This window comes from Nymphaea colorata, chromosome 4 (assembly GCF_008831285.2).
Source record: "Nymphaea colorata isolate Beijing-Zhang1983 chromosome 4, ASM883128v2, whole genome shotgun sequence".
NCBI classification, from domain to species: Eukaryota; Viridiplantae; Streptophyta; class Magnoliopsida; order Nymphaeales; family Nymphaeaceae; genus Nymphaea; species Nymphaea colorata.
In genome coordinates, this window is record NC_045141.1 from 20784786 (window position 1) to 20810745 (window position 25960).

General features: G+C 39.3%; 4 protein-coding genes across 9 annotated transcripts; 2 read left to right on the top strand and 2 right to left on the bottom strand.

The window, feature by feature from the left end:
• Nucleotides 1-436: 436 nt before the first annotated feature.
• LOC116253338 (uncharacterized) lies at nt 437-1575 on the bottom strand. The gene is made up of 2 exons (XM_031628114.2): nt 1341-1575; nt 437-874 (listed from the first exon to the last, which is right to left on the bottom strand). The coding sequence occupies exons 1-2, from the start codon at nt 1513-1515 to the stop codon at nt 681-683; spliced, it is 369 nt and encodes a 122-aa protein (XP_031483974.1). The 5' UTR covers nt 1516-1575; the 3' UTR covers nt 437-680.
• Nucleotides 1576-2455: 880 nt separating this feature from the next.
• Nucleotides 2456-9264, bottom strand: LOC116253109 (RNA polymerase sigma factor sigA). 2 transcript variants are annotated; one of them, XM_050077613.1, is made up of 11 exons: nt 9043-9264; nt 8721-8973; nt 5944-6783; nt 5418-5616; nt 5165-5257; nt 4683-4811; nt 4508-4561; nt 4332-4409; nt 4162-4224; nt 3248-3360; nt 2456-2892 (listed from the first exon to the last, which is right to left on the bottom strand). In XM_050077613.1, exons 3-11 carry the CDS (start codon nt 6627-6629, stop codon nt 2784-2786), a joined length of 1524 nt encoding a protein of 507 aa, XP_049933570.1. In that variant the 5' UTR covers nt 6630-6783; nt 8721-8973; nt 9043-9264; the 3' UTR covers nt 2456-2783. The 2 variants fall into 2 exon arrangements, with proteins under 2 accessions (XP_049933570.1, XP_031483737.1); XM_031627877.2 differs by lacking the exon at nt 8721-8973.
• Nucleotides 9265-11144: 1880 nt separating this feature from the next.
• LOC116252272 (protein SIEL) lies at nt 11145-19267 on the top strand. 5 transcript variants are annotated; one of them, XM_031626428.2, is made up of 9 exons: nt 11145-11974; nt 12277-12354; nt 12631-12831; nt 13182-13373; nt 13905-14045; nt 15416-15505; nt 16563-17062; nt 17223-18156; nt 18475-19267. In XM_031626428.2, exons 1-8 carry the CDS (start codon nt 11213-11215, stop codon nt 18118-18120), a joined length of 2862 nt encoding a protein of 953 aa, XP_031482288.1. In that variant the 5' UTR covers nt 11145-11212; the 3' UTR covers nt 18121-18156; nt 18475-19267. The 5 variants fall into 5 exon arrangements, with proteins under 5 accessions (XP_031482288.1, XP_049933185.1, XP_049933186.1 ...); XM_050077228.1 differs by having other exon boundaries at nt 11834-11974; nt 12273-12354; nt 12647-12831; XM_050077229.1 differs by having other exon boundaries at nt 11838-11974; nt 12647-12831.
• A 764-nt stretch (nt 19268-20031) lies between these two features.
• On the top strand, nt 20032-25774 carry LOC116252317 (protein LPA3). The gene is made up of 10 exons (XM_031626488.2): nt 20032-20189; nt 20579-20785; nt 22112-22159; nt 22245-22284; nt 22382-22482; nt 22928-23120; nt 23191-23289; nt 23922-24039; nt 25134-25277; nt 25399-25774. The coding sequence occupies exons 1-9, from the start codon at nt 20142-20144 to the stop codon at nt 25252-25254; spliced, it is 975 nt and encodes a 324-aa protein (XP_031482348.1). The 5' UTR covers nt 20032-20141; the 3' UTR covers nt 25255-25277; nt 25399-25774.
• The last annotated feature ends 186 nt before the right edge of the window (nt 25775-25960 follow it).

The following is a 25960-nucleotide window of genomic DNA, read 5'->3' on the forward strand; positions in this document are numbered from 1 at the left end:
TTGTAACACCGGGTGCGCTTCGATATGGAAAGAAAAACCCAAAGCCCCTGCTTTTTTAAGAAAGTGAGGATCTGGTCGTCTCTAGAATGGATTTCGCTCAAGCTCTGGCGGGTCTAAGACTAAAGTGTGCTCGGAGGCCCAACATCAGTTAAGCTGCGTTCACGTGTTCAAAATCACAGAACTGATATACTTGTTGCACTCTGGATCGGTAACCGGTTATTAGAAACAAAACAACGAGATTTTGTTAGCCAGCAGGGAACAGACACTAGTAAAAATTGAACAGATGCAGTTCTTTATGACTCCTTGCATGTCTTCAAAGACTTGTAGATGTCAGGTTTTTCGTCAGCAGAAATTTTAAATTACTCCAAGCATGGCAACAGATAGAAAAACCTTAACTCGCCTAAGGGGCATCGGAGAAAAATACCAAAACCAGTAATAGGGGAAACTGCGAATCAAACGCCAAATTTAAGTAGGATAAAGGGAAACGGCTAGATAACCACATTACAAAGTCACCAGCAAGGTTGCAGAGACTTCTTCACGAAGAAGAAGAACAGCAGAAGCTAACATTTTACATTCGTGGAAGCTTTTCTCTGATACCAGCAGAAACCCACTGCCCATCAAAGATTTTTCCTTTTTCTTTTTTTTTTTTTCACAGTGAAAACGTGGAACCGACAATGATTCTAAACGCGCCCTTCCAAGAGGCAATCAAGGGATGCATTGCCTGCTTTCAGAAGGCTCTCCACGTTCTTGGGTGGGTTCAGGCCTAGGCGATCAGCTCGTTCCCAGCGCTCCATTCTGCTAATCCCAAGGCACGGTCCAAAGCTCATGTCCAGATCAAACTGCCTAAGGATCTCCTCGTCCTGATTAACATCATCTGCCAATCAAGAAAGCATGTCAGGGTTCACCAAAATCCAAATATTACATCTAGTTACAACAAACCAGGCAAAGAAGAGGCCAAAAAATAGCATTTCGTCATGTTTTTGACGGGCCTTGCACAGAAAAGGAAAAAGCTTGGTCGTCGTCTGGGCTCTCAAGGTCCATTGTTTTGGCCACAAATCCCCATACCCGTTTAAACCATCATCAAATATGGACAACAACAAGCGCATTAGTGTATCAGAAATGGTCAATATTTGGATTTTTCGCGATTTTGGTATGTTCTTTTTGGCGTTTGAGTTTCCGGCTTCCACCAATCGAAGTCTCGTGCATTTCAAATGGTAGTAAAGTGAACAACAAGGGCTATGAGTTCACGGAAAATGACTCGCTTACAGTTTATAGAGCACATTAAGATACCCAAAATGGAGAGAGAGATACAGAAAGAGAGAGGAAACATAAACCCTAACCTCTCAGGTCAAGGGATCCGCCGGAGGATGTGACCAAGGCAGCCGGTTGTGGTGAAGGGGCGCCCAAACTAACGCCCTGCTTCGCCTTTGACGCCGTTGTAGCTGCTTTTCCGATGCTGCCGCTGCTCTTCTTCTGCCTGTAGTAACCCTTGAGGCCTCCCCCTCTCGACGCCATGCTCTCTCTCTCTCTCTCTCTCTCTCTCTCCCTCTCTATCTCTCGCTTGCAGTTTTGAAACTTTGAATTTCGAAGAGCACCGACTTCTATAGGAAACGCGAAGCGGGCGGTGGGGATCGTGGTTCGGGTTAGATATTCGATCCAGTGGCTTTCATTTCCCGGTTGCATTATTTGCACAAAACTGTCATATCACTCCTTAGATTTTTCATTGATTCAAATTATTTAGGCCAAATTTGTCCATGTCAGAACAACTTAGGCCGCAGATCTGATGAATCCTATGGAACCCACGGTTTTCCGACTTGCACTTCATTTTGAAGAGCAAAGTTTAATCGGCATCTGCGGTGGTGTGTGCGACCTTTCAAAGATCGGTCCATTCAGTTCCATATCAACGGATATTTCAATAAAGTGATAGCAAGACAAAATTTCTTCTTTTTATTTAAAATGGTTGATACAAGCCAAGTCCTCGTTTCCCAGCCTGTTTGCGTCTTGATCATTCTTTTGCGATTATGAGATTATGACAAAGAATAAGAAGCAAAAAGTGAGATAATTGGAACTTGTTTTGAGTCCATTTGCAACTTTTTTAACTCTTTCCAGAAAAGCTGACATTATGAGCATATTGCGAGTTCCCCTTTTTACCTTTTAAACGCAGAATCACATCAGAAATGTCAACCAAAGATCTTTGAGTCATCAAATCTTGATAATGTTGCTCCTTCTCATGTTCATTGATGTTGTTCGTCGATTATCAATGCTCAAAACAAGTATCCTCGATACGGATACAGCCGATTCGGTGGCACAAGCTTTTACCAACTTGGACATTGTGGGCTGAGGGAAAGTTGGACGGACAAAAAGCAGCACAATCACACATCTTGTTCAAGATGGGATTGAACAGATTAGCAAGCTGAAGAATGTTTCGCCAAGGCAGTTCGGCTTTTCACGTGACTTGATGCAGGCACGAAGCAAGGACATATTTATATAATACAAAAAAAAATTATATTTTACATACATATAGCCAGTCTTGTTGCTTTTTAGGATACAAGTTTTTTCTAATCTAATTCCATTCTCTGTCTTCTGCCCAAACCGGTATTAACATCAAGCCGCCTAGTTGCTGAAGTTCCTGCAGACAGGCTCAAGGATAAAATTCCTCTCCTTCGAGAAACCTTCTTTTTTGTTTTTTATGTTCACCTAAAGCCGAAAAAGGTGGAGGTATGCTATATACAACTATTAAATAAATAACCCAGACCGCTGGGGACGAAAAAAATGACCACCAACTAATGTTTAACCAGCATAGCCTCAAGCCTCTGCATTCTGGCTGCAAGCTTCAGCTTCTCCAGGGCAACAAGTCCCACTTGTCTAACTCTCTCTCTTGATAATCCAATCCTGAACAAAACAACACCAACCAGTTAGGATCAGCACTCGCCATTTTCAACTAGAGCAGAAGTATCAGGAAGAAAAGTATTAAAAATGAGGTTTCATGGTAGTCGTCATGGATCTCAATTGCAGTTAATTGTAGAAATCAAGAACAGTTAGAGCACATTTCCTATATTTGATGGTAATTGTGATGGACGTCAGTGGCAGACCTTTTAATTGTTAGAGCTGATATTTCCAGATTCAATGTGGAATTAACCAGGACGTTTTCAAGTCACAGTCAAACCTCATGTCACCAAAAGAGCACATGCAAGAAAAAAGATAGTAAGCCATATCTACTCGTAGATTAGTATATAGAAATACTTACTGTTTGCTAATATCCTCCCATGTGTGTGATTCTCTATCCAATCCATAGTAAAGTCGCACTATATCCTGCTCCCGCTCTACAAGTGTTGAACTAATAAGCCTGTTAACTTCATCCTGCATTAATGATACAATTTATTTCCAGGCACAAGCATAAATTTAATATAACAAAAAATATTTTGGCAAACTAAATCCTTATACTATTGAACAAACACCTTTTTTCCAACACTATCATGATTTCATAAAAACAGTCTTATAATTTTTGTCTCTGCAGATCATATGGTTTATGAATTGCCATCACAAATGTTATGGCCATTGGCATGACTGAAATACACATTCTGATAAATGCAACTGACATTGAAAGAAGCAGCATGCATGACAAACTTGCAGCAAACAATTATTCAGGAATGATAGGTTTAGAGTAGTTAGACACATAGTGGTCAATGAGGGAGATAACTTGGTTGAAAAATAGAAAGGTAGCAATAAAAGCATACGACAAACATAGCATCAAAGCAAGGATTAAATGCTGCAGAGATGGTAGAGGGACAGTGTGTAGGATAGGAGTCATTTATTGGGAAGAAACAAACCATGTTTATGAGAGTATCATCTCAATTATATGGCGCCTAAGAAACTAGAAGCACAAAACTAATAGAAAGGTAAGATGTTCTCTGAAGATCATAACAATAGTCCAAGCCCCATTACAAGCAGTATAACTATCAATTTTGAGGCTTGAATGAGTATCCTAAAGAAGGTTTAAGAACAAAAAAATTGTCAGTTCCTTCTCCCCCCCACCGCCGTGAATTTGCAAATTGGGAGAGTAAAATGTCGTCGACTTTAAGCAAGTTTTTAATCTCTAAAAAATAAAATTACTAAAAGGACTTGCGAAAAGAATTCCAGATTGACAAGATGCCTATTTACCTTGAGGGACCATTCTTCTACCCCATGCCATGGGTTGTTTGTGAGATTGTTATCTGCAATGTACTACAAAAAAAAAAAAAAAAGTTCTATAATAAAAAGGATGCAGACTGTGAATACAATGTAAAATTCAGAAAGCAAAATACAAAACTAAAAGAAGCCATTTCACTTACGCTATGGAAAGTATCTCCAGGAAGACCATTCAATGATGGAAATGCATCCCTATCAAGGGAGAATATCTTATTGGTTGCCTGAGAAAATGTTTTTATTATTAGATAAGATTGAAAAGACCAACAGCAGGCTCATTAATGAACTCTGATCAGTAATTCTTAGCAGTTCCAGATGATACCTCTGTTGCATTAGTGATCTTCTTTTCTGACATATTCAAACTTTCTGCTATCATCTGAAATAACACAAACCAAAATCAGTTTGAATTTCATGCACATATCCGTGCAAACCATCTGAAACCAGATGCATGTCATCTGGTTGGTTGGACAAACCTATTGCTTTGAGTCATGACTTACCGCTACAGAAGGCGTTATTCCCTTCTCTTTCAGTCTTGTCTTAGCATTCCTTATTAAGTTTAATCTTTCATGCAAATGGGTAGGCAATCTTAGTGTCCTTGAGTTCTCGATCATAGCTCTTGAAACTCCCTGGAGAGATAAAACAAGACGAACTTCCATGTCATCCTCTTGAAATTGTTCTCATTCTTATGTAAGGTTTTTCATTTTCTCCTATGCATTTCAATAACCATGATTTTCAACCAAACAACTTGGTTTCATCATATCAAAAGCATGAAAATATTGAAAAATTCACCATCCTTTGATATATGTAGAGATGCTTCATGCGATCAGGGGATTACGCCAAGTCACAATGTTTGATGCCAACAAAATAAAGTTTACATTCTTGTCATGTCTAAATGCATCTCAGACCATACATCAACTTAGAAAATCATTTGCTACAAAGTTGTTTACCATATCTCCACAAAAGAAAAAGGCCACTCTACCTGACGTATCCACCAATAAACATATGTCGAGATCCTGAAACCCTTCGAGGAGTCGAACTTCTCAATGCCACGTAGCAATCCAATTAGACCACCCTATACAAAGAAAAGACAAAACAAATGAGAATTCTGAGTCAATAAAGTAATTCCTGAAAGCATTTGGATATGCCAAGAAAATGCTCATAACGGGACTAAAAAGTTACAAAGAAAAAAAAAATAATGGAAGTGTTCAAGAGTCAAGGACAAAGACAAAAACCTGAATCAGGTCGGCCATTTCAGTTCCCATGTTATCATATTTTTGCGCAATAGACATAACAAGGCGCACGTTACTCATTGTCAGTTTGTCTCGTGCCAAAGAGCTTTCAATCATTTGTGAATTTAATTCAGCACGGGATATTTTCAAGGAAGAAGCAATTTGTTCATCAGAAGGCTCAAATCCCAGTCTCTCTTTCAACCTGAAACAGCAACCTTCAGGCTTCAATATATAACGATATTATTTGCTTTTATTTTCCCAAATGCATAAACAAACAAGATGCCACATAAGCAGAACAAAGAAGGATCTTCTTTGCCTACTAACCATATGGCAGGATGCTTGTGTAAAACACTAAAACCATTAAGAGCAAAGCCCCACACCCTACTCATATAATCTGATTTCCATCATGGATATATAAAAGATATTTCCCTAACCAAATATTTAATAATCAGAGATTTACTGAGCATGGAGCACCTACAGGATTCTTGCAAACATTTCACTAAAAATGCTTAAGAAAGTATTTACTCACCTCTGTCTATGTTTCTCAAGATGCATCCCAGCCTTGATCTTCTCTGATAGGTGAACAACTTCAGTGTGGGTGAGTAAACCATCATTTGATATACCTTTCAGATAACCAGGTACATGACTCTGCAGCAATTCTCGGTTGATATTAGAACCAACCTGCCTCCTTTTGCTTGCAGGTATCTTACAGATGGCTTGATTTTGTAACTTCATCCTCAGATTGGTTCTTCGCTGCCTTGCAGATAACCCTGAACGAGTCACTTCAATTTCTTTAGAGTTCCTTTTTAATGCATCACTTGTCCTTTGTTGCTCAAGTGAAAGGTTCCATTGCTTTTCCAGCATGGACTTCTGGAGAAGTATGAGAACTTCCAATGTAGATTCAACATCCAATCCTGTTTGTTGCTCAAAAAAGTTTGAACTTTGAAAGCATGTCTCCGTAGTAGAATGAACAGATGGCATATCAGAGTGCTCTTTAAGGGATTTCATTGACTGTATGTGCTGACCAGATGGAAACCTGGAGCTGAAACTGGAAGATTTTTTCGAAACAATGACATTCCTTTGAGAAGATGCAAAAAAGTATGTGGCCCCATGATCATGAATTGGGAAAATTTTCTCGGCTAAATCAAGAGTGAAGAATGAAGAACTTAGAAGCCTCTTCCCTGTGCTTAGTCCAACCACTGCTGCAGTAGCCATTATGATGATTTTCACCAAGTCAGCACACACGTAAAACTTCAGCGGAAAATAGGCCCAGCTTCATTTTACTTAATTTATTAAAGCAGAACAGTTGTCACAATAAGCTGAGGATGCAATTACAAACCAATGCAAGGTACTCCTTATGCCAAAGCTTCTGCATGTCACAATAAGATTACAATCAGAAATCAACTGACAAACAAAGACGGACAGGAAGGAAACGAATAAAAGTGTGCACTAAGCAGCAGGGTTGTTTTTCTCATTTTGTGAAATGTTTAGAAGCACCGATGATTGGCATTGATATTAAATGTTTGTAGAAGATTCTATGCATGCATATTTGTCCAGTTATGGACCTCCATATATGAGTAGGCATGTCAAGCGCTGAACCAGGTTTTAGCCTTTTCAAAAAAGATAAAAGTACAGACATGAGTTTCCATTGAACGTCTCTGTTCATGACACTCTGCATGTCAAGCATTCAAGCTGACTTCAGTTATTAACTTATTATATAAAGGTAAATTGTAGACCTAAGTTAAATGGAAATCAATATACATGATGTAAAGCCATGTGAAATGGTGTGCTGGATCACGAAAATAGAATTGGAGCTTCAACACGATCTGTTTTGTGTGCATGTTTTTTTCTGGGGGAGGGGGAGGATGAGGGAGAAGTTGAACATCTCATGCTGTAACTGGAGACTATGATGTTGTCATGCTCGCTTTCAGCACTCTAGAGGAGAAAAGGGATGGATAAAAACCCTTAACCAATGAGAGCCATCCATTCACGGTAAGGTGGAAATAGATTAGACTGACTCTTTTCTCCAAAAAAAGACGAGCATTTTACTGGTCCGGTATTATGATTGCCTGATTGCTTTGAACAGTATTGAGGAAAATTGAAGTCCTTTGTTACTATCAAGGGGTCCTGGGACAGGAACAGGTCAAAACCAGGAAAGCAAAACAGATTAGAGGAATTCTGGAAATCAGATTCTGTACACAAAAGAATGACAACTTTCAAACCGGATCTGGCGTACTCCAACCTAAAATGTGGAATTCTTGGAGGATGATGCTATTTGCAGGTTTCACATTATATTACCTTGAACTTAGCTAAATGTTCTGCTTTATCCCGCCAAAAGAAGGGGCTTTTGACATGGTAAAACCTACGATCGTCTATGGCTTGCTTTTTATAATAGGTAAACATATGCGAGGTCTATGCATATAGTCCTTTGCCACTACCAAGGGGTTATGGGTCAGGAACAGGTCAAACCCAGGAAAGCAAAACAGACTAGAGGAATTCTGGAAATCAGATTCTGTACATAAAAGAATGACAACTTTCAAACCGGATCTGGCCTATTCCAACCTAAAATGGGGAATTCATGGAGGATGATGCTATTTGCAATTTTCGCATTAAGTTACCTTGAACTTAGCTAAATGTTCTCTAGATGCACATGCTGCTTTGTCCCGCCAAAAGAAGGAATTTTGACACGGTAAAACCTACGATGGTCCGTGGCTTACTCTTTAGAATAGGCAAACATATGCGAGTCTATGTATATCTTCAAAGGAAAATAAGCGCCAATAATGAGATGTAAAAAACACATCCTTTGACAATTGGCAAAGTGAAACGTAGTTGCATAAACACTAGCGCCTGTAAGTTAAAAGTTCTATGCCTCACAATTGTAAAGAGAATAAAAAAAGATAATAATTTGTTTAAGATGGAAGAAATTGTTAAAGTTGATCAATATTCAAGTCCTAGCTAGAACAAAGATAGTATCAGAAAAAAGTTAGGAGTGGAATTGAGAATAAATCCAACCAAAATCAGCTGAAGTTTCCCCCTATAATTTTGCACCAACGAACCAGAGTTCAAATACACGTCTTCCAAAATTTGGCTTAAATGGAAGTCAGTCGATGTAACTGCGTAGCAAAAGTCAATCACGAGAGCAAATCGATTTACGTCGACACAGACGCAAGAAAATAGGTGGGCAATCGCCCTCCCAGAAAAATAAGGATGAGCGAAGAATATGATACTTTTAATTTAGAGTCCCTAAACAGGGACACTTTCAAATCGATAATTCAAAAGTAGTAATCAACCAAGCAACTACTTCACCGGCATCCAGCATCAGCAACAAGCCGCGGACAGATGACATTGAATCCCGAGAGCTAAGCAATCGCAACGAGAGATCCAATAGCATTGGCATCATCACTCCCACAGTATCAGCATTTTGCTTGACAATGACCAACAATGTTACGGAAACGAGATGCGGCAGAAACGATCGGGATAGTGAAGGAGACTAACTAATCGATTTCCGTCTAAACGCACCGATCGCGATAAAGGTAGAACATAAGGCGTTCCGCTCTCACTAGATCAATCATCAACCAAATGTTAGAAAGAGAAGCCTTTACAGTTCTGCTTGTTCACTAAAATTTACCTCGGAAATAGAGGACGATCTCGTCGGATGCTCTAAGAAGAAACGAGGTTCCTTTGCTCTCTGCCCGCCACAGAGAGAGAGAGAGAGAGGATATGGTGGGTCGGATGGTTGGTGCTTAGAGAGGGGCGGGAGTGGGTGATATTTGGTGGGGAGAGGATCGAGTGGCTCAGGGAAGATCGTGGGGTGATCATGTGCATCACTCTCTCTCTCCCTGCGTAGCGACGAAGACGAATTAGTGAGGTGATAGTGGTGGCCCTTGTGGGCGCCAATTTGTCCTGCCACCCGTCTCTCCCTCTCGACCCCTCGCCCTTTTGTGGTCTGGGCGTGATGCTACAGGGTTGGATTTGGATAGAATTTGTATGTTAATTTTGATTCTTGTTCGCCAAGTGAAGGCTGATCCTTGCACCCGTGTTTGCATGATTTTCTTTACTTTTTTTCTACTTGGCAATAACATGTCGTCATACTTATTAATGCATTTTCCATTTTGTTGGTCTTGTCTCTCAACATTGGTAACACGTGAATTGCTCATATGTTTAAATTATTAAAAGTATATAATAACATTTAATATGGAGAGCAACAATAAAGTGGCCGTTATCTTTAATAAACATCATTTCCTTATGGAATACATTTAAATGCATGTGTTCTTCAAAAACTATTGTGTATGAGGCTGCCCATAGGGAAGGGTCCACCTTAAATTATATGTATTTTGTCACGACCTTGTTTCATTAATAATAATAGGTCCTGAAATAAGCTATGTGAGTTATGTAGATGATGGGCATGAAGGAAACCATGACTTCTCTTCGGCACAAAACCATGCAGTGGCGTAGCCATATGGTCAAAAGTTCTCTATTTTTAATTGAGAATCTTAAATATTTATTCGTTTGAGTGCTCGACTAGATTTGAGTGTTTTTAAACAAGTGTCTTTCCATAAAATTTTCTAGAAACCACTCATGCCAAAAAAAAAAAAAAGAAAATCATTATTTTATCACGTTGTATGCATTAACTCAATAAAAAACGTTGCCCTTGCCAATGACTGCAGGAGATCACCTTGACATGACCTATGTGGAAACACTCAATCACTTTGGAATTCAAGGGTATGCATCGTTTTATAACATTCAACTTTGAAGGAAACATAACAAAAGCTTAATGCTGTTGTTCTAGTTGTTTTTCTTTTTTCCTTTTTTTGCATAAAAATACATTAAGATAACAACTTTTATAAAATTAACCAGCTATTTAATCATTTATAATTCATTTGTTGAAAGTGGTCTTCCCTCAACTTGATTGCCAATTTATAGTTAATTACGAGATCAATCTGACCAGTGGCGGAGCTAGCGTGGGGCAGGTGTGGGCGCCTGCCCACGCCAGCTCAAGAAAACTCCATATGAAATGGAGTCTCAACCCAACTTCACCCCTGTGTTGCCCACGCCAATATTTGCTTTATTTTTAAAATAACAGAAAATTTTTTCACAAACTATGTACTAGTGCCCCATAGCCAAAAATTTCTGGCTCCGCCACTGAATCTGACAAGAACCAAGTTCTGAACCTTGTACTTAGCACCAGCCTTGGTCACTACAAATTTAACCCGTTTTTTTGATGCCCAGTTTTCCATGTATGCATAATTCTACCTACTTAAGTGGCGGTCCTTCTACAAGTGTCGACCAAATAAATTTGTAAGTTGATATCAGCCATCGAACAAACTCCACTGGAAGTAAAAAAAAAACTACACGCAAAGTGATGCTTTAAAGGCACAGCCATTTACTATTGAAAGACATATATTTACAGGCTACAATATGCAAACCTCACGCACACACACATGTAAATATAACAAGTTTCATTTTAAGGCAAGGTTTTTTACTATGATTTTGTTACTGCTTACATTTTACCATGTTATTCACTTTTAAAATTGATGAATTTTTACAATGTTTGCCGAATGAAGTTGTATGATAATTTTTACAGGTGCATTACTTCCACCAGCGGTTTATAAGCGACTCACGAAAGTTTAATTAAAACAAGGTTTAAAACAGCGTAGCAAAACCAGGCTTGCTCTTGCACCAAAAATGGACTTTAGACCGGTTGTGTCTTCGAATCCAGGGCGGCAAAGATTTGAACTCGCGGGTTCTTCGGGGTTTTCTTATGCCGCCAAGATCGAAGGAAGGAGGGCGTCGCGGTTATGAAGCAGTACAGACGCCGGAGGAGCGTCCAAGCAGCCGCAGCGGACGCCCCGTCCCCGGAACCGCCACCACCCATGGCGGACCCATCCATGTTGCTCCACCTCCTCGTACCGGAGCTCCACCGTCCGCGCTCACTGGCTTCCCTGTCCTCCCTTGCACTCGTCCTTCCTGTCCCCGTGGGGGCCATCCTGCGCGATGCCATTGTTCAGCGTCTTCAGCAAGAGACGGACTCGGTCCTTCTTCGGCACCTCCTCACTCTCTTACAACTGCAGACGCAAGAAGACGATGACGGCTCTCGCTCCTACGATGCCGTCCTTGGCTTCCTGCGCACCGCAGCAGGCGGCCGCCATAACCGAGCCCATGCGCAGGCCCTTGGCTTGCTTGTTTCCTCGACCCGTCCGGTGCGGTTGGACGAGGATTTTACTCTTTCTTTGCTTTCTAGCCCTCGCGTTGCGGTTCGGCATCAGATGGTCCTGTTGCTTGCTGCGGAGAGTGCGAGAAGGAGAAGCGGTGGCAGCAACGGTGAGGACGAGAGGGTTTTGGGGCTTTTCGCAGTTCCGGTGGTCGTCCGAATCCTTTTGGTGATGGCTTCTGATATGTATCCTTCAGTCAGGAGGGCTGCGACTGATGCTCTAGTCGTGATTTTGGCGGGTAGGTCTGTGGGTGATGTAGGACATGATTTGATGGAGGAGTGCTATCGTCGCGCTTGTGATCTAGCTAGTGATCGCGACGAGTTCGTGCGGCTTGGCGCTGTTTCGATCGTGAGTACATTATTTGGATATGGTTTTCTTGAAGTTATAGTAATGCCCAATTGTTCAAGAAGTTGGGACTTGCCCACGTCCGTTTATGATCAGATGGATTTCCCGATGTATCCCACTTCTTGGATAGTTGAAGTTCCTCCAAAGTCCTCAACTTCTGTTGTGGGCATTAGACAATTATATTATGAGGTTGAGTTTTAGGTAATCATTAGCTGGTTCATTTGCACTGACATATGCTTAGGAAGTCTTTTAGTTTGCTCCAAGCCGATCGATTGATGCCGCTGCTTTTGATTCTTGAAAGTCAGATTAGCAAATGGGCGGCTCTGTTGGCCGAGAAAGGAGAAGGCGATCGTCAGGAGTCACTAGATTTGGTGTTTCTGCAGGTAGCGGTCGGTAACTATGTGGGCTATTTGAAATTGTTCGTTTTGCTTCTTCATTTGTTTTGATGCAAATTATCGGTACCTACTTTGTAAGGAAATATCGAGAATTTGTAGTTCATGCAGCTTCATTCTCTTTCATTTTTCCTCCCCCCTCTCCTGGACATGGCACAAAAAGGAAACATAAAGTCGAATTTATTGAGTTTTCTAAAATTTGTATAACGAACGTTTCTTATGGATATTCAGTCGTTTAACATTGTGGTATTTCTGAACGTTTTGTAGCTTTGCTCATTGTCAGGCGACACGTTTGTGGGAGTGAGATGCAAGGCATTGGATGCTCTTGGTAGTATGACGTCAGTGTCCGAGGAGGTGCTTCGCGTTTCTCTTTCTAAGAAAACGCTGACCGTGGATGGAATGCCTAAGTCACTCTTAGCCGACGCTGCTGGGGCTTATATAAAGGGACTTGCTGATGAATTCTATGAAGTAGTGCTTCTCCATACACCCCTCGTCCTTGAGTTTCTTTTAAGCATTTTTTTTTTCTTTATTTAGATACATGGATTGTGAAGCGTCGATGCTTTCATATATATATATATATTTTTTTGCTAAAAAGATCCCCATCATCTTCCTTGTTTTTCTAAATATCGAGACCTTGTGTAGATTCTTATCAATAAAGCGTCGATGCTTTAAAATATTGTAGTCAATAGCCTTGCATCTGCATGAGTGCTGTTATTAGTAGTGCTTCTTCAAAGAACACGTTATCCAGTTCCTGAAGAATTAAGTACCCTTTCCTCCCCTTTTATATTTGATACTACGTTTGTTTTTCCTCTTCGCAGGTTCGAAAATCAACCTGCAGTTCGTTGGCCATGCTGACCATTTTATCTAATCAGTTTGCTGCCGATGTCCTAAATTTACTCACGGACATGTTGAATGACGATTCTGGGGTTGTTCGGCTAAAAGCAGTAGATGCAATATCTCATGTGATGGCAACTGGTTGTCTGAAGGTGCAGGAAAGGCATGTGGTCACGGTAATTGGATTAAAACGTTAGATCTATAATAAGCTGAGTGTGCATAATTTGAAACTTTTACTCCCGGGTCTCCATGCACTCTTTCTGTTAATTGCTGCACTGTAATTTTGCTTGCAAGGGAGATGAAACATGTTTTTGTTGAAAAGAAAACACACTATATTGGGCCTTTGTCATTGAGATATAGAGTGATTATCCTCTGTGACGATTTTGGGCGGAATTTACTTGCACATGCACATTCACATATGTAAGCATACTCATGCACGTATTATCTTTATTGGTTTATGTCATGTCAGTAGGGCTAAAGACATGTCACACTCAGAACGGAATATCCCTATAACATAAATGTGGGTCCCTTTCTTTGTTAGCCCCCTTAATGATTCAAGTTTATGTACTTTTTGCCTAACCTAAACGCATAGATGGCATTTGTAGTTATGTATATCTTTGGTGGACATATTTATCTATTTGTTTGCTTAATTTTTTAGTTTTATTTTTATTTTCTAAGCGACTAATAAACTTTTTCTCTGAATGCAGCTAGTTGGTATGCTCGTGGATGTTAATGAAGACATTAGATCAGCTGCCAGACAAGTATTGCGGATATTAAAGCTGCCAGACCTTGGCCTGTTTATTTCAACGTTTAATGGTCTTCTTACAAATATAAAATCATTTGTGCAGGTAGAAGTATGCACTTGAGTTATTAATGTTGTCAGTCATGAGCTTTTAAAGTCAAAAGAAATATTTTGCTTAATTAATTTTTTGTTTTCATGCTTCATCTGCGTCGTGTTTTATTTGCATCTGCTTGTCAGTTACTTTAGCGAATAGATATTGTCATCCCCGTTTAGCAAGATAAAAGGAGGATGGCATCTGTATGAATCACGTAAAATTCACCAGTTTATCCTTCTGCTGTTAGATCTTGTTCTTTGGATATTTTATATCAATGTGATTGCAGGCTTGATCATTTGGGGCCTGTACCTGCCCAGGATTTGGCATGGGCACCTCATGTCCAGAAGTAGCTAGGTTGGTTCTGGACTTGAAGAAATGCAGCTTCTTTCCTTTCTTTTGATGGAAAATAAGCATGATCTAAACCCTGACTGGCTTTTTTTCTTAACATACTTGAATGATCACTTATAACCATCCATGACTTGGTCAACAATGTGTTCAATGCGCACAATCCAAAATCCAGAATGGCATTGTTTGCATGCTTGCCACATGCTCATTTGTAACATGTCCTAAAAGGCATGGTTTGTGATATGGGTGGGCATTGGGCCAGGTACTTGACGGGCAATTGGGTGCCCCCCTGTGATAGGCTGGCTATTTGACCCATGGGCTGGCCTGGTTAAAAACAAACTGGGTTATCGAGGGTCTGATTCGGCCCGATATGCACCTTTAAACCCCATCTCTTCGTATTTATCATTTCATTCTCTCTTTATGTATATAATCTTCCTCGATGAGATGCCCATGATTGGCTCCCTTAGAAACTCTCGGCATTTCGCCAAGGGTTTTTGAGATATTAGAAAAGGAAACATTGAGGGTTTCAATTAAGAGTGAGTATCAGGGTAGGTACCGAATAGACATGAAGTTGATGGTTGGGCCGGCCTGATAACTAGGTAGGCTGGGCTTGGGCTGCCAACAAGGTCCTTGGGCCTTGGGCCGGTCCACCTCAACCCAGCCCAATGCACAACCCTACTTCAGTTTGTGGTTGCATTTTAGGTGCACACTTGTTTTATGGTCTCTCAAAAAGTCCCTTAGAATTTAGAAATTGCAACATGCGCCTTGCTCTAGTCTAGCCTGCCTACAGAGTGGTCCTTGTGAGAAAGTTTTGTGCTTCTACTTGTTTAGGGAAAATTGAGGTGTGTAACCAAAGTGACATTTTCAGCTTTTTTCAATTGTATCTAGTCTTGTTTTGGTCTCCAATTGACAATTATAAGATAGTCTGCTATTCCTTCATGCCTTATTTATGTAGTGATTTTCTTTTTTTGCACCGCTCCCTTTATTGTTCGAAGAATAAAATGATCAATTCTTATTGTGCTGCTTTTGTTTTTCAGGATGGACCTGATTGCCTCTCTGTCATTTTTTCTATTGGGAGGAACCATCTAAACTTTTTAAGAAGTTATGCCAAAGAGTTTCTGCCACTGGTATTTTTTTTCAACTTTGCAAATGATTGCTTAATGATGTTTTCTTTTTCATTTTTTTTGGTCATGCATTCTTCTATGTCATATTCTGTCGAGTCCTCATTGGATGATCTATATTGAAAGTCTAATTTCTAGGCTTCTAGCATAAAGATAGACCTCAAATTAGGCATGCCTTCGTAAGGCTGTCTAAGAGAAGCCTTTGAGCATGTGGTTTTGTGTTGTGTTTCATTGATGGAAACAATTTCATTCTGCTGATGAGTTGGATACAGTATTTTGCCTTTGCTGATTGCTGCAATTTGTGTTATCAAATGGACAAGGTTGCCGATCATATGTTGTGGAGCTGTCCTTTCTTGCAGAAGTAGGCCACAAGCCTGCTTGGATGGACATTTCTATGGACCCAAGACTAGTGCCTTTTTAAAGAGCGTCCTTTGGAGCCATCTGTTGTGTGGTAGATGGAGGTAGGTACAGAAATGAAAGTAGTGAAGCTTTTTAGGATGGTGGTTTATGTGACGGGAAAATAACTGCAGAATCTTTTTGACAGAGATTAATCCACCTAGCTTCATTCTTGAAAGTAGATGCCCCGTGCTGTCTGTCTTAGGCAGCAACCTTCACTTATTCATCCTTCTTGGATGGCTGATTTTACTTGAATAGTAGTTACCTTCTTGATGACTTGTTGTCACTTTTTAATAGGCATTTTTTCAGTTTATTCATGAAAAAAGACAAAAAGAGATTGCATTTTCTCTTTAAGGGAATGTCTATTTATGTACAATGCATTTCTCTGATTTATGTGAAGGGTGGTGCTCACAGTTGCTGTCCAAGAATACCCTTCATTGGATGGCACATTTTACTTAAAGTAACTTGACTTATTGTGGCAAATTTCAATACATGGTAGTCTTGGTCACTGTTAATCTCCTCTCCCTCCCTGTCTCTTTAGTCAGTGACTCAGTGGCATGTTCTTTTATCTGAAATGGTCTATCTTTCATCTTCATGACATGTATGCAGTTGCAGCAGTATGTTTTCATCCTTTGATGGTGTTTAAGCTACTCTGGTCATGTTTCAGATACATCCTTCTCAAAATGGGGAACTCAGCTTGGATAGACCGATGGTTATGGCTTTTCTGATGCTGATTGTGGCACTGATCTTGTCAAAGAAAGATGCTGATGCCGAAATACAATCTCTTTTGCTTCTTTTTGGAACTAGCTTTGTTGGAAAGTTATCTGGTTGCTTGGCTGGTATTGTAAACAATGACCTGCTTTTGCAGTTTGTGCACAGATACAAGCATTTGTCTCAACAAGTAATCAGCATGGACCATGACAATGAAGCTAATAGTGAAAGTACACATTCTCTTTCACAGAAAGAGGAGGTGTGTTCAACACTGTGTTTCCAGGAAAGTGGGCATGGTGGCAGCGAAGAACTACCAATCCAAGTAGGTGACCACATGGAGGGGAGGCTTTACCCTGAAAAAACAATAATTGTGGTGAAATGTTTACTAGCTCGAGTTGGGCGAGTCTGGCCTTTGATTCAGTCAAGGTCTACAATTGAAGCACTCAGAGTGTTGAGGTTATAATCTCATGCTTTCTGTAACTCAAGTTCCATTTTTTTTTTTTTCAAGTAAGATATCACAAAGGTTTCCTAGGGAATCTCAGATTTTCTTGTTTCTTTGTTGAGGCCCAACATGTTATGGCTGATATTAACTAGGTTGCTGCTTGAACTGGAACAGGGGCTTTATTGATGAACTTGAAATGCTTCGCAGTTCCAATGCAATTGATGCCGTGCTGGTTTTTGCCCTTCAGTATGTGAAGGTCCTCAGACTGCTAGCAAAGTTGTGGGGAAAGTTGACCCCTGAAATGTTGCTTTCTGTTAAAATGACCACATGGGATATTCTTTTGGAGAAGCTGGATGCAGCTCTTAGAAGAATTATGTGCACCTTTCGTGGATTGAGCATGGAAGAAGAGAGCCACCTTGGGGAGTTGATGCTTTTAGCTCGTGTAATAAGACTGTCAAACCCAGGAAACTTTTCTGGTCTAACCATCAGGAAGTTGCTTTCTCTATTACCTCAGGTAGCAACATTGCCTGATGCTAAGCCCTCTGGTTTCATTGGACATTTAAAAGAAATATTCAGCCAAGAAAACGTGGAAGATATACCTTGTACATTTCCTTTCAGTAAGTTGGTTAAATCTTTCTCACTGAGAACCTTTTCTTTATGTGGAAGATTCAAGCACATCAGAGCAGAAATGAACGTAAACAACAATGACAGTGAAAACCCTTTGCCTTTTATCCCAGGGTTACCTGTTGGCATTCCCTTTCAGATCAAGTTGTTTAATGTATCAAATACAGATAAAATATGGCTGCAAATGGTTGTGGAAGGCATTGTGCAGCATACATTTCTAGATTTGGTTCATTGCAGAGGTTCAGGAGAAGTGAGGTTCTATACAGTAAATGTACCCTTGTATATGACTCCAGATGTTTCAACTTTCTCATTCAATGTTGCCATCATTATGGAATGTCCTTTTGAAGATTATGTTGGTGATTACATTGGCATCGGTCCAAAGCATGAGATCGTATATCTATGTGAAGCAAAGGAAATTTTTCTTGCTAGGATGGGTGTTGAAGAGTGATCAGTGGGAATTATGCTGGCATTAACTGCACCAAAGGTTTGTCCATAAAGTGGTTTTTTTTTTGTTTTTTTCCTCATACCATTTTCACGTACATATGGTGTAAGCTTTGCACACTGAAGCAGATTCCAAATTTCTCGATTATTGATCTCAGTGGTTTGAGTTTTGGTTTGTTTCTTTTTGTTCTGTTCTTTCTAGTGCAGGTTAATACACCATAGTGACATGTTTCTGACTTCTGTTTAAGTGACCTTATTATAACTTTAGTTTAGACGTTTGGTTTACTTTCGATGATACTATATTGTGTATGTTTCTAAATTCTAATCAAGCAACTGACACGTTTTCTTTGGTTCTGTACAGTTTGCAACTATCATTCACACACCAGAACCGGAGTTCTGGTGTCCTGAGTAGAAAGTTGCGTATGCATGTCAATTTGAAGAGGCTTTATTAGCGGTCTTGAACAGTTTCATAACCAAAAGCTGAAACCGGAGATGAAAAGCATGAGCCACTGTTAAAAACTTATCATCCTCTTGACGAAGGCAGAGAAGGTGCAGAGTGCAGTCTGCAGACAAAGATGAGATTGCTTCAAAAAGTCCTCAATGTCAGTTGTGATCAGTATAATATTCAAAAGGGCCCAGTAGAAGCTTCAAGCAGCGATCCAGAGGAGATCCATGGTGCACAGTCTGCTTAAGAATTGAAGTTCCTTGGTCTCCTGCAAATGATTGATGATGAAAGGACAATCTCGGTTGAGTTTTTGAGCCCCAATGCAAGTACAAGCAATCAGTTTTGGGCTGTCGGTGGTAATAACAAGTTTAACATGGAGAAGCTCGTCATGATAGCTCATGTAATTGTTTTGCTGCTTCTGTTCGCCTCCTGAAATGGTTTCTGGAGCGGAAGAATCATTGTCAAATATTGAAAGCGAAAAATTCACCTCTCCATCAGCAATTTTGGCTAAGGCATTTCTGGCAGTTAATTTCTTGCCCAAAAATTGTTGTGATCTTAGTGTTTGGTTCTGCAAATCATTTAGTGAACTCGACTAGTCAACATCTTTGACCTTGTTTTTTGGATAATGTCTATACACGAAGCTTCCTTGTTTAAACTCTAGGCTTGCAGTTCTCAATGCAAGAAACAGAAAATGAACATGAATCGATGAACTTGGTGGCCTTTGCCAATGATGAGGATGATGTGCTGTTCAATTTCTGGTTCTTTCTGATGGAAGGTGGGTAACATCGCAAGAGCTCTGTCAATTCCGCCGTGCAATCCAAATCCAGCTTGGGCAGTCAGCCTGCCGATTTAAATCCGTTTAGCACGCCGTTTTTACAATGTCATTGTCTATCGGCAAAGAAAAATCAAGGCTTAGCTTTACGTCAAAACACATTTTGACGTAATAACATAAAAGCTAAGCCGTATTTCAACAATGTCAAAAACATGTTTTTTTCTTGGTAACTTTTCAAGATTTCCTCATATTCGGATCACAAAATCTCTAACTAGGGTTGACATCCGATTGGGCCATCGGCAGGCCTGGAAGAAGCCCAGACCTGGCCTGAAACAAACTCAGATGTGGCCTGGGCTCGGCCAACGCTCACGCTGTTTGACTCCGATCTAGTCCTCCAATTTGAGTTGTTTTTGTGAGAAATGGACACCCCTACTGTAAAATGAGGGTGGCGTTCTGCTGCTCAAGAGGGCCAAAAGATTTCCCCATGTTTTCCAATAGAATAACTCAATTTGATTGCCATGATTTTCGATAGAATAACTAATTTCGATCTCTTGTTTCCTGCAACAGACTGAAAAGAAATGGAAAAAGTTCATTTTATTTTTCCGTGTAATCAAAGCTAAATCTCAAGGAAAAGATAATGAGATTGCAAGTCTTTTGCTTGACCTTTATGTACAACGAGGTGTCAGCGCTTCAATAGTTAGTATGCCTGTCTCATACGATATGAGTTCTAGTGGAGGATAATTGGAGGGAGGAAACTAAACCCAACCAACAACGGTAAGGCTTAAGTCCCCTAGTTTCCCAACCAGCTCCCATGGCTTCCGCTGGGATTCGTGCTTCACTCCCTCCAACCTTGACTCACGTAATACCTCCTCTCTGCTCTCTTTTTCTTGAATCTTCTTGTCATGCTACCAATCCTTACCAACGTTAACGAGTCAGTAGAACTTGTTCTAATCAATTTTTCTTCTGGACTTCCTGCATTGTTTTGTTTTATGGAGTTTGCGATTCCTCAATCCGCTGGTATCCATGTTGCACCTGTTTCTTGATTACCGAATCAGAATTCGAGTCGTCAAACATTTTTCTCTCTCTCTCTCTCTCTCTTCCCCATCTCCCCCTCCCTTCCCCAACCACCCCCTTCTCTCTCTTGTATGACATTATGGAGAAACACGTGCTTTTCTCGGTAGCCGTTGGCTGTAAATCATTTTCTTCCTTTTCGCCTTCATCTAAACGTGTCGACATCTGAAATAACAGGCTTACCATCAGAAGCTACAATCAAATTATCAACCTTGGAAGGCAACACGATTTTACCTGGCTTGTCGAAAACAAAGTTCTGTCGGAGCTAGTGGTGTCAAGGTGCCCAAGATGTACTCTCTTTCATTGCAAGCCTTTTCAAGAGAAGGTGGAAGTGTTGTGCATGATGTCCAGTTTCCTGCGGACTACACTGAGCTTCTCAAACAAGTACGTTTTGCCTTTCTGACCATGTTATGATTTCTTAGATAAATTTTTGAGGTCAGTTCAAGTATTATCTGTTTCAATTGCAATGCTATTTATCAATTCTATCCCTGGTTAAGAGTCTTGAGCCATTCAACCGAGAAAAGAGATTGCGTTTTTAACTCATCATAAAGTAGTAGACCCTCTTGCAGGCAAGAGATTGCAAGAGAGTGATTACTTATTCCGCCTGTTGCTTCGGTAATTTACAGATTCGATCTATTTGACCATTGGTATAAAAGTGCATTTCACAATCCTATTTGGTTGATGTCTACTGCAGTTGAATAAGAGAATGAAAGAGACTGGTTGCTCCCTTTACCTGATGCTTTGGTTGTTACATGTTCTATTTGGCCATATGGTATAACAGTGCATTTTGAGTTACTTTTGGCAGTTAAAGAGTCATGCCTAAATAGGATTTAGGTTTCCAAGAATCAATTTCTAGGAACTGCACACCCATTAGCTGCTGAGTCAGAGACTCAGAGCTAATGAAAAATCATGCAGAACAGCTACGTGCCACTACCAACAGAACAGGACAAGAAAATGACTATTTTTAGGAAGTATATAAGCAATAAGTAAAGGGCTATCTGTCTTGTAAAGAATATCTGAATTTTGTGACTGCCTGAAAATTATGTTCTTAATACTGCTCAAAGTCACGGTAACATGACATTCTGTATCAAGAAGATTGAGAAGATGATAATGCTTTATGAGGAAGCTACCAAGTTGACACATTGAGTTAGTATAAAAGAGAGTAAACATATATATATATATATATATATACAAATTATTCTCTTGAACATAAAGATGATGATTGTCTCTGTATTTTCCTTATTCGTGAAAGTTGTGGCTTCTAATGAAGAGTTGTGGCTAGCAATGTATTTCATAATTATTTATCCCATTGTGAATATTTCCTTCTGGTTTTGGTTATTCTTTGATTTTACGAACCATGCACACATTTTGAAGTGAATAATTCACCTGTCATCTCATGATAAACATAATCAGAAAATTTTGTCTAATAGAATATAAACAAAAGGGTAACACCTCATCAGATGTCCATATCTGGTTGAAGGTTTTCTCTACTTTCTGAAGCTAATTGCAATGGCAAATTCTTTGCTGTTTCAGATTGCCTTCTGGTAGAACACAACCTTTTTTTTTCAAGCTTTATGTACTCTAAGTTTTATATAATTCTATTTGAAGAAAACATTTTCTTAATATTTCTTGGACAAATATTCACTAGGGCAAAGCCTGACTGGCAGGTTCTGAAGTACACTGCATATTGACTGTATGCATGATTGGCAGGCAACAGTAGCAACTGAACTTGCCCTGAAAGATGACAAACAGTTGTTGGTGAGAATGATCACAATTTTCATAATGAGGGAGGTGAAATATAATAACTTTTGGGCTGCGACAACTTACAAATTATGCTTTGCAGGAAATTGAAATTCCAACTGCCGGACTTGCATCTGTGCCAGGTGCTTATTTCAGATTTTCATTCACTCAGTTAATTCATCTGTTGGATGCAGAGGATGCATTTTGATTTTTTACTATTTATTGACATTTTTCTTCCAGGAGACGCTGAGGGAGGGATAGAAATGACAGAAAGCATGCAGCTGATTCATGAGTACTGTAAACGTTTTGTGCCTTCAGAAAAAGTAACAAAGACTAGAATAGTAAGTTAATTAATCCACTTCAGCATTGCACCTGTCCATATTAACTACATAATAGTAACAAAAATAGCTATAATTTCATTAAACAGGCCTGTCCTTGCTGTCAAAGTTTGGATCTGGTCTTGAATGCCCTGGTTCACAACCTTGCATAAGTAAAGTGGCAGATGTGGTTGAACCTAATATTCACTCATACTATTTGTTCTTTTCTAATTTAAGGGGCACTGCTTGTGCAATATGTGGTGTCAGATTTTACAAGGTTGTGAAAATGCCAAGGGGCTTCTTTAGTGGAAAAGTTATTCTGATTTGGAATTGATTATCAGTAACTTGTTCATTTCATAGAATTTACCCTTGCACAATCACCAAACCACATTAAGATAGACCTGTTTTTAGTTTTTGTTGAATTTCCTTGCCATGTTTCTGTTTCTGATATGAAAGTTATTGTGTACAGTTCCTTCCAGAGGCCAATGAAGTTGTATTTGCCAAAAAAACTGTTTTTCAAGGTTCATTGTTCAAGCTAGACTATCTTACAAAGCCATCGCTGTTCGAAGATTTTGGTTTTGGCTCAAAGATCAAAATGGCAGATCGTGTTAAACCTGAGGACCAGATATTTTTGGTTGCATATCCTTACTTCAATGTCAATGGTAACTGTTAACTTTTTATTAGATAACAGCCTAAAAGAATTTGTCTGACATGGAGCTTCATGCATGATAGAAATGCTTGTTGTTGAAGAGCTTTACGAAGAAGCAGTCAGGAATACTGAACGTAAGCTGATTATATTCAATGGAGAACTTGACCGTATTAGGACAGGCTGTATCCTTTTGGACATGGCAACCTTTCTACTTCTTATTGTTATGGTTTCAAGTACATGCTTTTATATTTTGTCAGATATTGTTACCAAGTATCTAACTGCTTTGTGGAACCTGCTTTTGTCAGCATGATGAGTTGAAGAGTGAAATCTTTCCATTTTCCTTTGACCTCAAATGAACTGATTCTACAACTTTTTCAATAAAAGCTTTTCCATGTTGTTGCCTTTTACAATTTTTTTTAACATAATACTTCTGAATGTCATGTATATGTAAAATCCCATGGTGCTGGTATTTTTGGAAGATTCTTGGAACAGATGTATTTTTTCAAGTGGCACACTCTTTCTTCCTTCACTGTTCATTTCCAAGTTGTCATGGAAAACTTCTATGCAAGTGATGAAGTCTTATCCGTGGTCAAATTACTTTATGAATATATTTTTCTTTGTCATCCATGAATACACATTGAATATAGGCGTCTGTATGAATGCCTTGTTTATTCTTCCCTTGTTAGATTTTCCTGTGAGAATAGTGAATCAGCTGAGCAGAGATTTGAACTGCATCTCTTTTCTTTTATAATTAAACACTTCATTCTCTGATCATGGGGAAGTTGTATCATGGCCTTATCTGTTATAAATCAAGATTACCCACCTTTCTTCTATCCAAAGCTTGCAAAACTTTCCAAGACATTCCTCCCTAAGCTGGAGTCTGTTTACTACATTCACAATTTTAAAGGCCAAAGAGGAGGAACACTGTTCAGGTATTTGAATATAATCTTCTTTTATTCTGTTTTGAATAATAAAAAGAGGGTGCTGACTGGAGAATTGAGAGCTTTCGTTGTTTCCAATTTGTTGTCTACGAGTATGTCAAGTCTCTTTGGTAGGCAGATTCTGATTTATTTGGTAGTCTTGGTGAATTTTGCATTAGGAAGACATTTCAAGATGGATCTTTTTTTGTAATATTTGTCTTATCAAGGATTTGAATATAGTTTATTTGTGTCTTTCAGTTTGGTTAATATGCTGAAAGTTTCAAATATGCATATGCTTGCAGGACATTGGTATGAACTGAAATGGTTATATTGTACTGTTGGACTGATAAGTTTGTTTCCTTATACTGAGACTTTCATGGATGAGGTTGCTGAGTTACCTAAGATTAGTTATTTTGTAAGATTGAAAGAAGAATAAAAGAGAGAAAGCCAGAGCAATTAGCAATAATAATGAAAAGCAAGAATGTGTAGACACAGAATGGAAGCAAAAGTTTTGTACACCCATTGGTAACTTATTTCAGCTGAATAAGCATTAGCTTTGATCTGCAATTGTTATGGAATTGAAAGAAAGCAAATACCTGACTTCCTTTTAACCTAAAGTCATATGCAGCCAGTCTCAAGTGCTTGGCGGGGTGAACAGGAAAAGTATGCCATAAAATGTCACAGTTTCCTGATTCTGAAGTTCACTGGAAAAAGACAAATGGCCTTCCATCACAAAATCATTATTCCATTTAAAAGCTATAGAAAACTGGACCTATAAAAAATGGCATATAAAGTAACTGCACCAACTTCAAAATGCTTCATGTTATTGGATTTTATGTTCCTTTTCCTAATTTTTTTGGAATTCTGTTTTAGAAGCATATTTTCACTCTGAAAGGGATTATGAGCTAATGTTCTCTTCTGTGCAATTTGTCCTTATGTGGTTTTTTATTACATCATGTCTTTATTCGCTGACGAATGAAGAGAGGTGGCTTTTCGAGTCACTGACATTATGTTACACCTGTTAATTTTTGTGCTTTTCCACTTCTACATCCAAACTTATTCTTGATTGACAGAAACTACATGGAACTGTTTACATTATTTTGCAGATGCTATCCTGGACCCTGGAAGGTTCTGAGGAAAGTAAATGGTAAGTATGTGACTTTACATACGCAGGTGTCAATGCCTACTCTTAAGGAAGTTGCTTTGGACATTCTTCCTTCAGCTTAAGATGTGAAAGGTCTTATTATTTGGTAAGTAGTGCTTTATCTTCAGTGTATTGATATCCTTTTACTGAAAGCCTGATTGACTTAAAAATATTCCATTTTACTCACCTCTCAGTTTTCATGCTTAGCATATACTTGTTTGTTGTAGTTGCACCAAGAACCTTCTGCTGTTTTCATGTGGATAATGGAATTGTACTGAATCTCTTCCAGTGATTGCCTCAGTTCAGTAGTTACACTCTGGCATTTTTTTTCAACTCCCAGTTGGCCAATTTTGGTTTACAATGGAAGATTGTTAACTTGAAAAATAATGCATGTTGTAAAAGGAATGCAGTTGAAATTTTTTATTTGCATTGGTGAATGTAAGATGATTCCAAAGATAATATGATGGTTCCGAAGATGGATTCATCATATATAAAATTGACAGCACAAGGTACCATGCTTCATTTTTTTTTTGTTGGATTTTAGTTGTTTATGATGAACTGAAGGAATAGCATGAATAAGATGGCTATCTTCTTTTGAAGGTCTTTAGCTGCTCCTTCAGGGTTGTATTATGTCCTAGGGTTAAGGACAGACTGCGTAATCATTTGTTGCTGCTATCCTATTAATTGGCTTTCATGGTCATGAGAAATGGAATAGAAAATGGATATCTGAAGTTTTTCAAGAAAAAGTGATGGATTTTTGCAGTATTTCTGAATTTCAGGAGGCCCATA

What these genes read in the sequence shown, in the direction of transcription:
- LOC116253109 (XM_031627877.2), bottom strand. Translation starts at nt 6,629, where the DNA reads ATGGCTACTGCAGCAGTGGTTGGACTAAGCACAGGGAAGAGGCTTCTA. An exon ending in AGATCACTAATGCAACAGAG is followed by an intron (nt 4,410 to 4,507) that starts GTATCATCTGGA and finishes ACATTTTCTCAG; the next exon opens with GCAACCAATAAGATATTCTC. An exon ending in TGGGAGGATATTAGCAAACA is followed by an intron (nt 2,893 to 3,247) that starts GTAAGTATTTCT and finishes TGTTTTGTTCAG; the next exon opens with GATTGGATTATCAAGAGAGA.
- LOC116253338 (XM_031628114.2), bottom strand. Translation starts at nt 1,515, where the DNA reads ATGGCGTCGAGAGGGGGAGGCCTCAAGGGTTACTACAGGCAGAAGAAG. An exon ending in CGGATCCCTTGACCTGAGAG is followed by an intron (nt 875 to 1,340) that starts GTTAGGGTTTAT and finishes CTTGATTGGCAG; the next exon opens with ATGATGTTAATCAGGACGAG.
- LOC116252272 (XM_031626428.2), top strand. Translation starts at nt 11,213, where the DNA reads ATGAAGCAGTACAGACGCCGGAGGAGCGTCCAAGCAGCCGCAGCGGAC. An exon ending in TTGCTGATGAATTCTATGAA is followed by an intron (nt 12,832 to 13,181) that starts GTAGTGCTTCTC and finishes TCCTCTTCGCAG; the next exon opens with GTTCGAAAATCAACCTGCAG. An exon ending in GAAGCACTCAGAGTGTTGAG is followed by an intron (nt 17,063 to 17,222) that starts GTTATAATCTCA and finishes GAACTGGAACAG; the next exon opens with GGGCTTTATTGATGAACTTG.
- LOC116252317 (XM_031626488.2), top strand. Translation starts at nt 20,142, where the DNA reads ATGGCTTCCGCTGGGATTCGTGCTTCACTCCCTCCAACCTTGACTCAC. An exon ending in AAGATGACAAACAGTTGTTG is followed by an intron (nt 22,160 to 22,244) that starts GTGAGAATGATC and finishes TATGCTTTGCAG; the next exon opens with GAAATTGAAATTCCAACTGC. An exon ending in TGACCGTATTAGGACAGGCT is followed by an intron (nt 23,290 to 23,921) that starts GTATCCTTTTGG and finishes TTATAAATCAAG; the next exon opens with ATTACCCACCTTTCTTCTAT.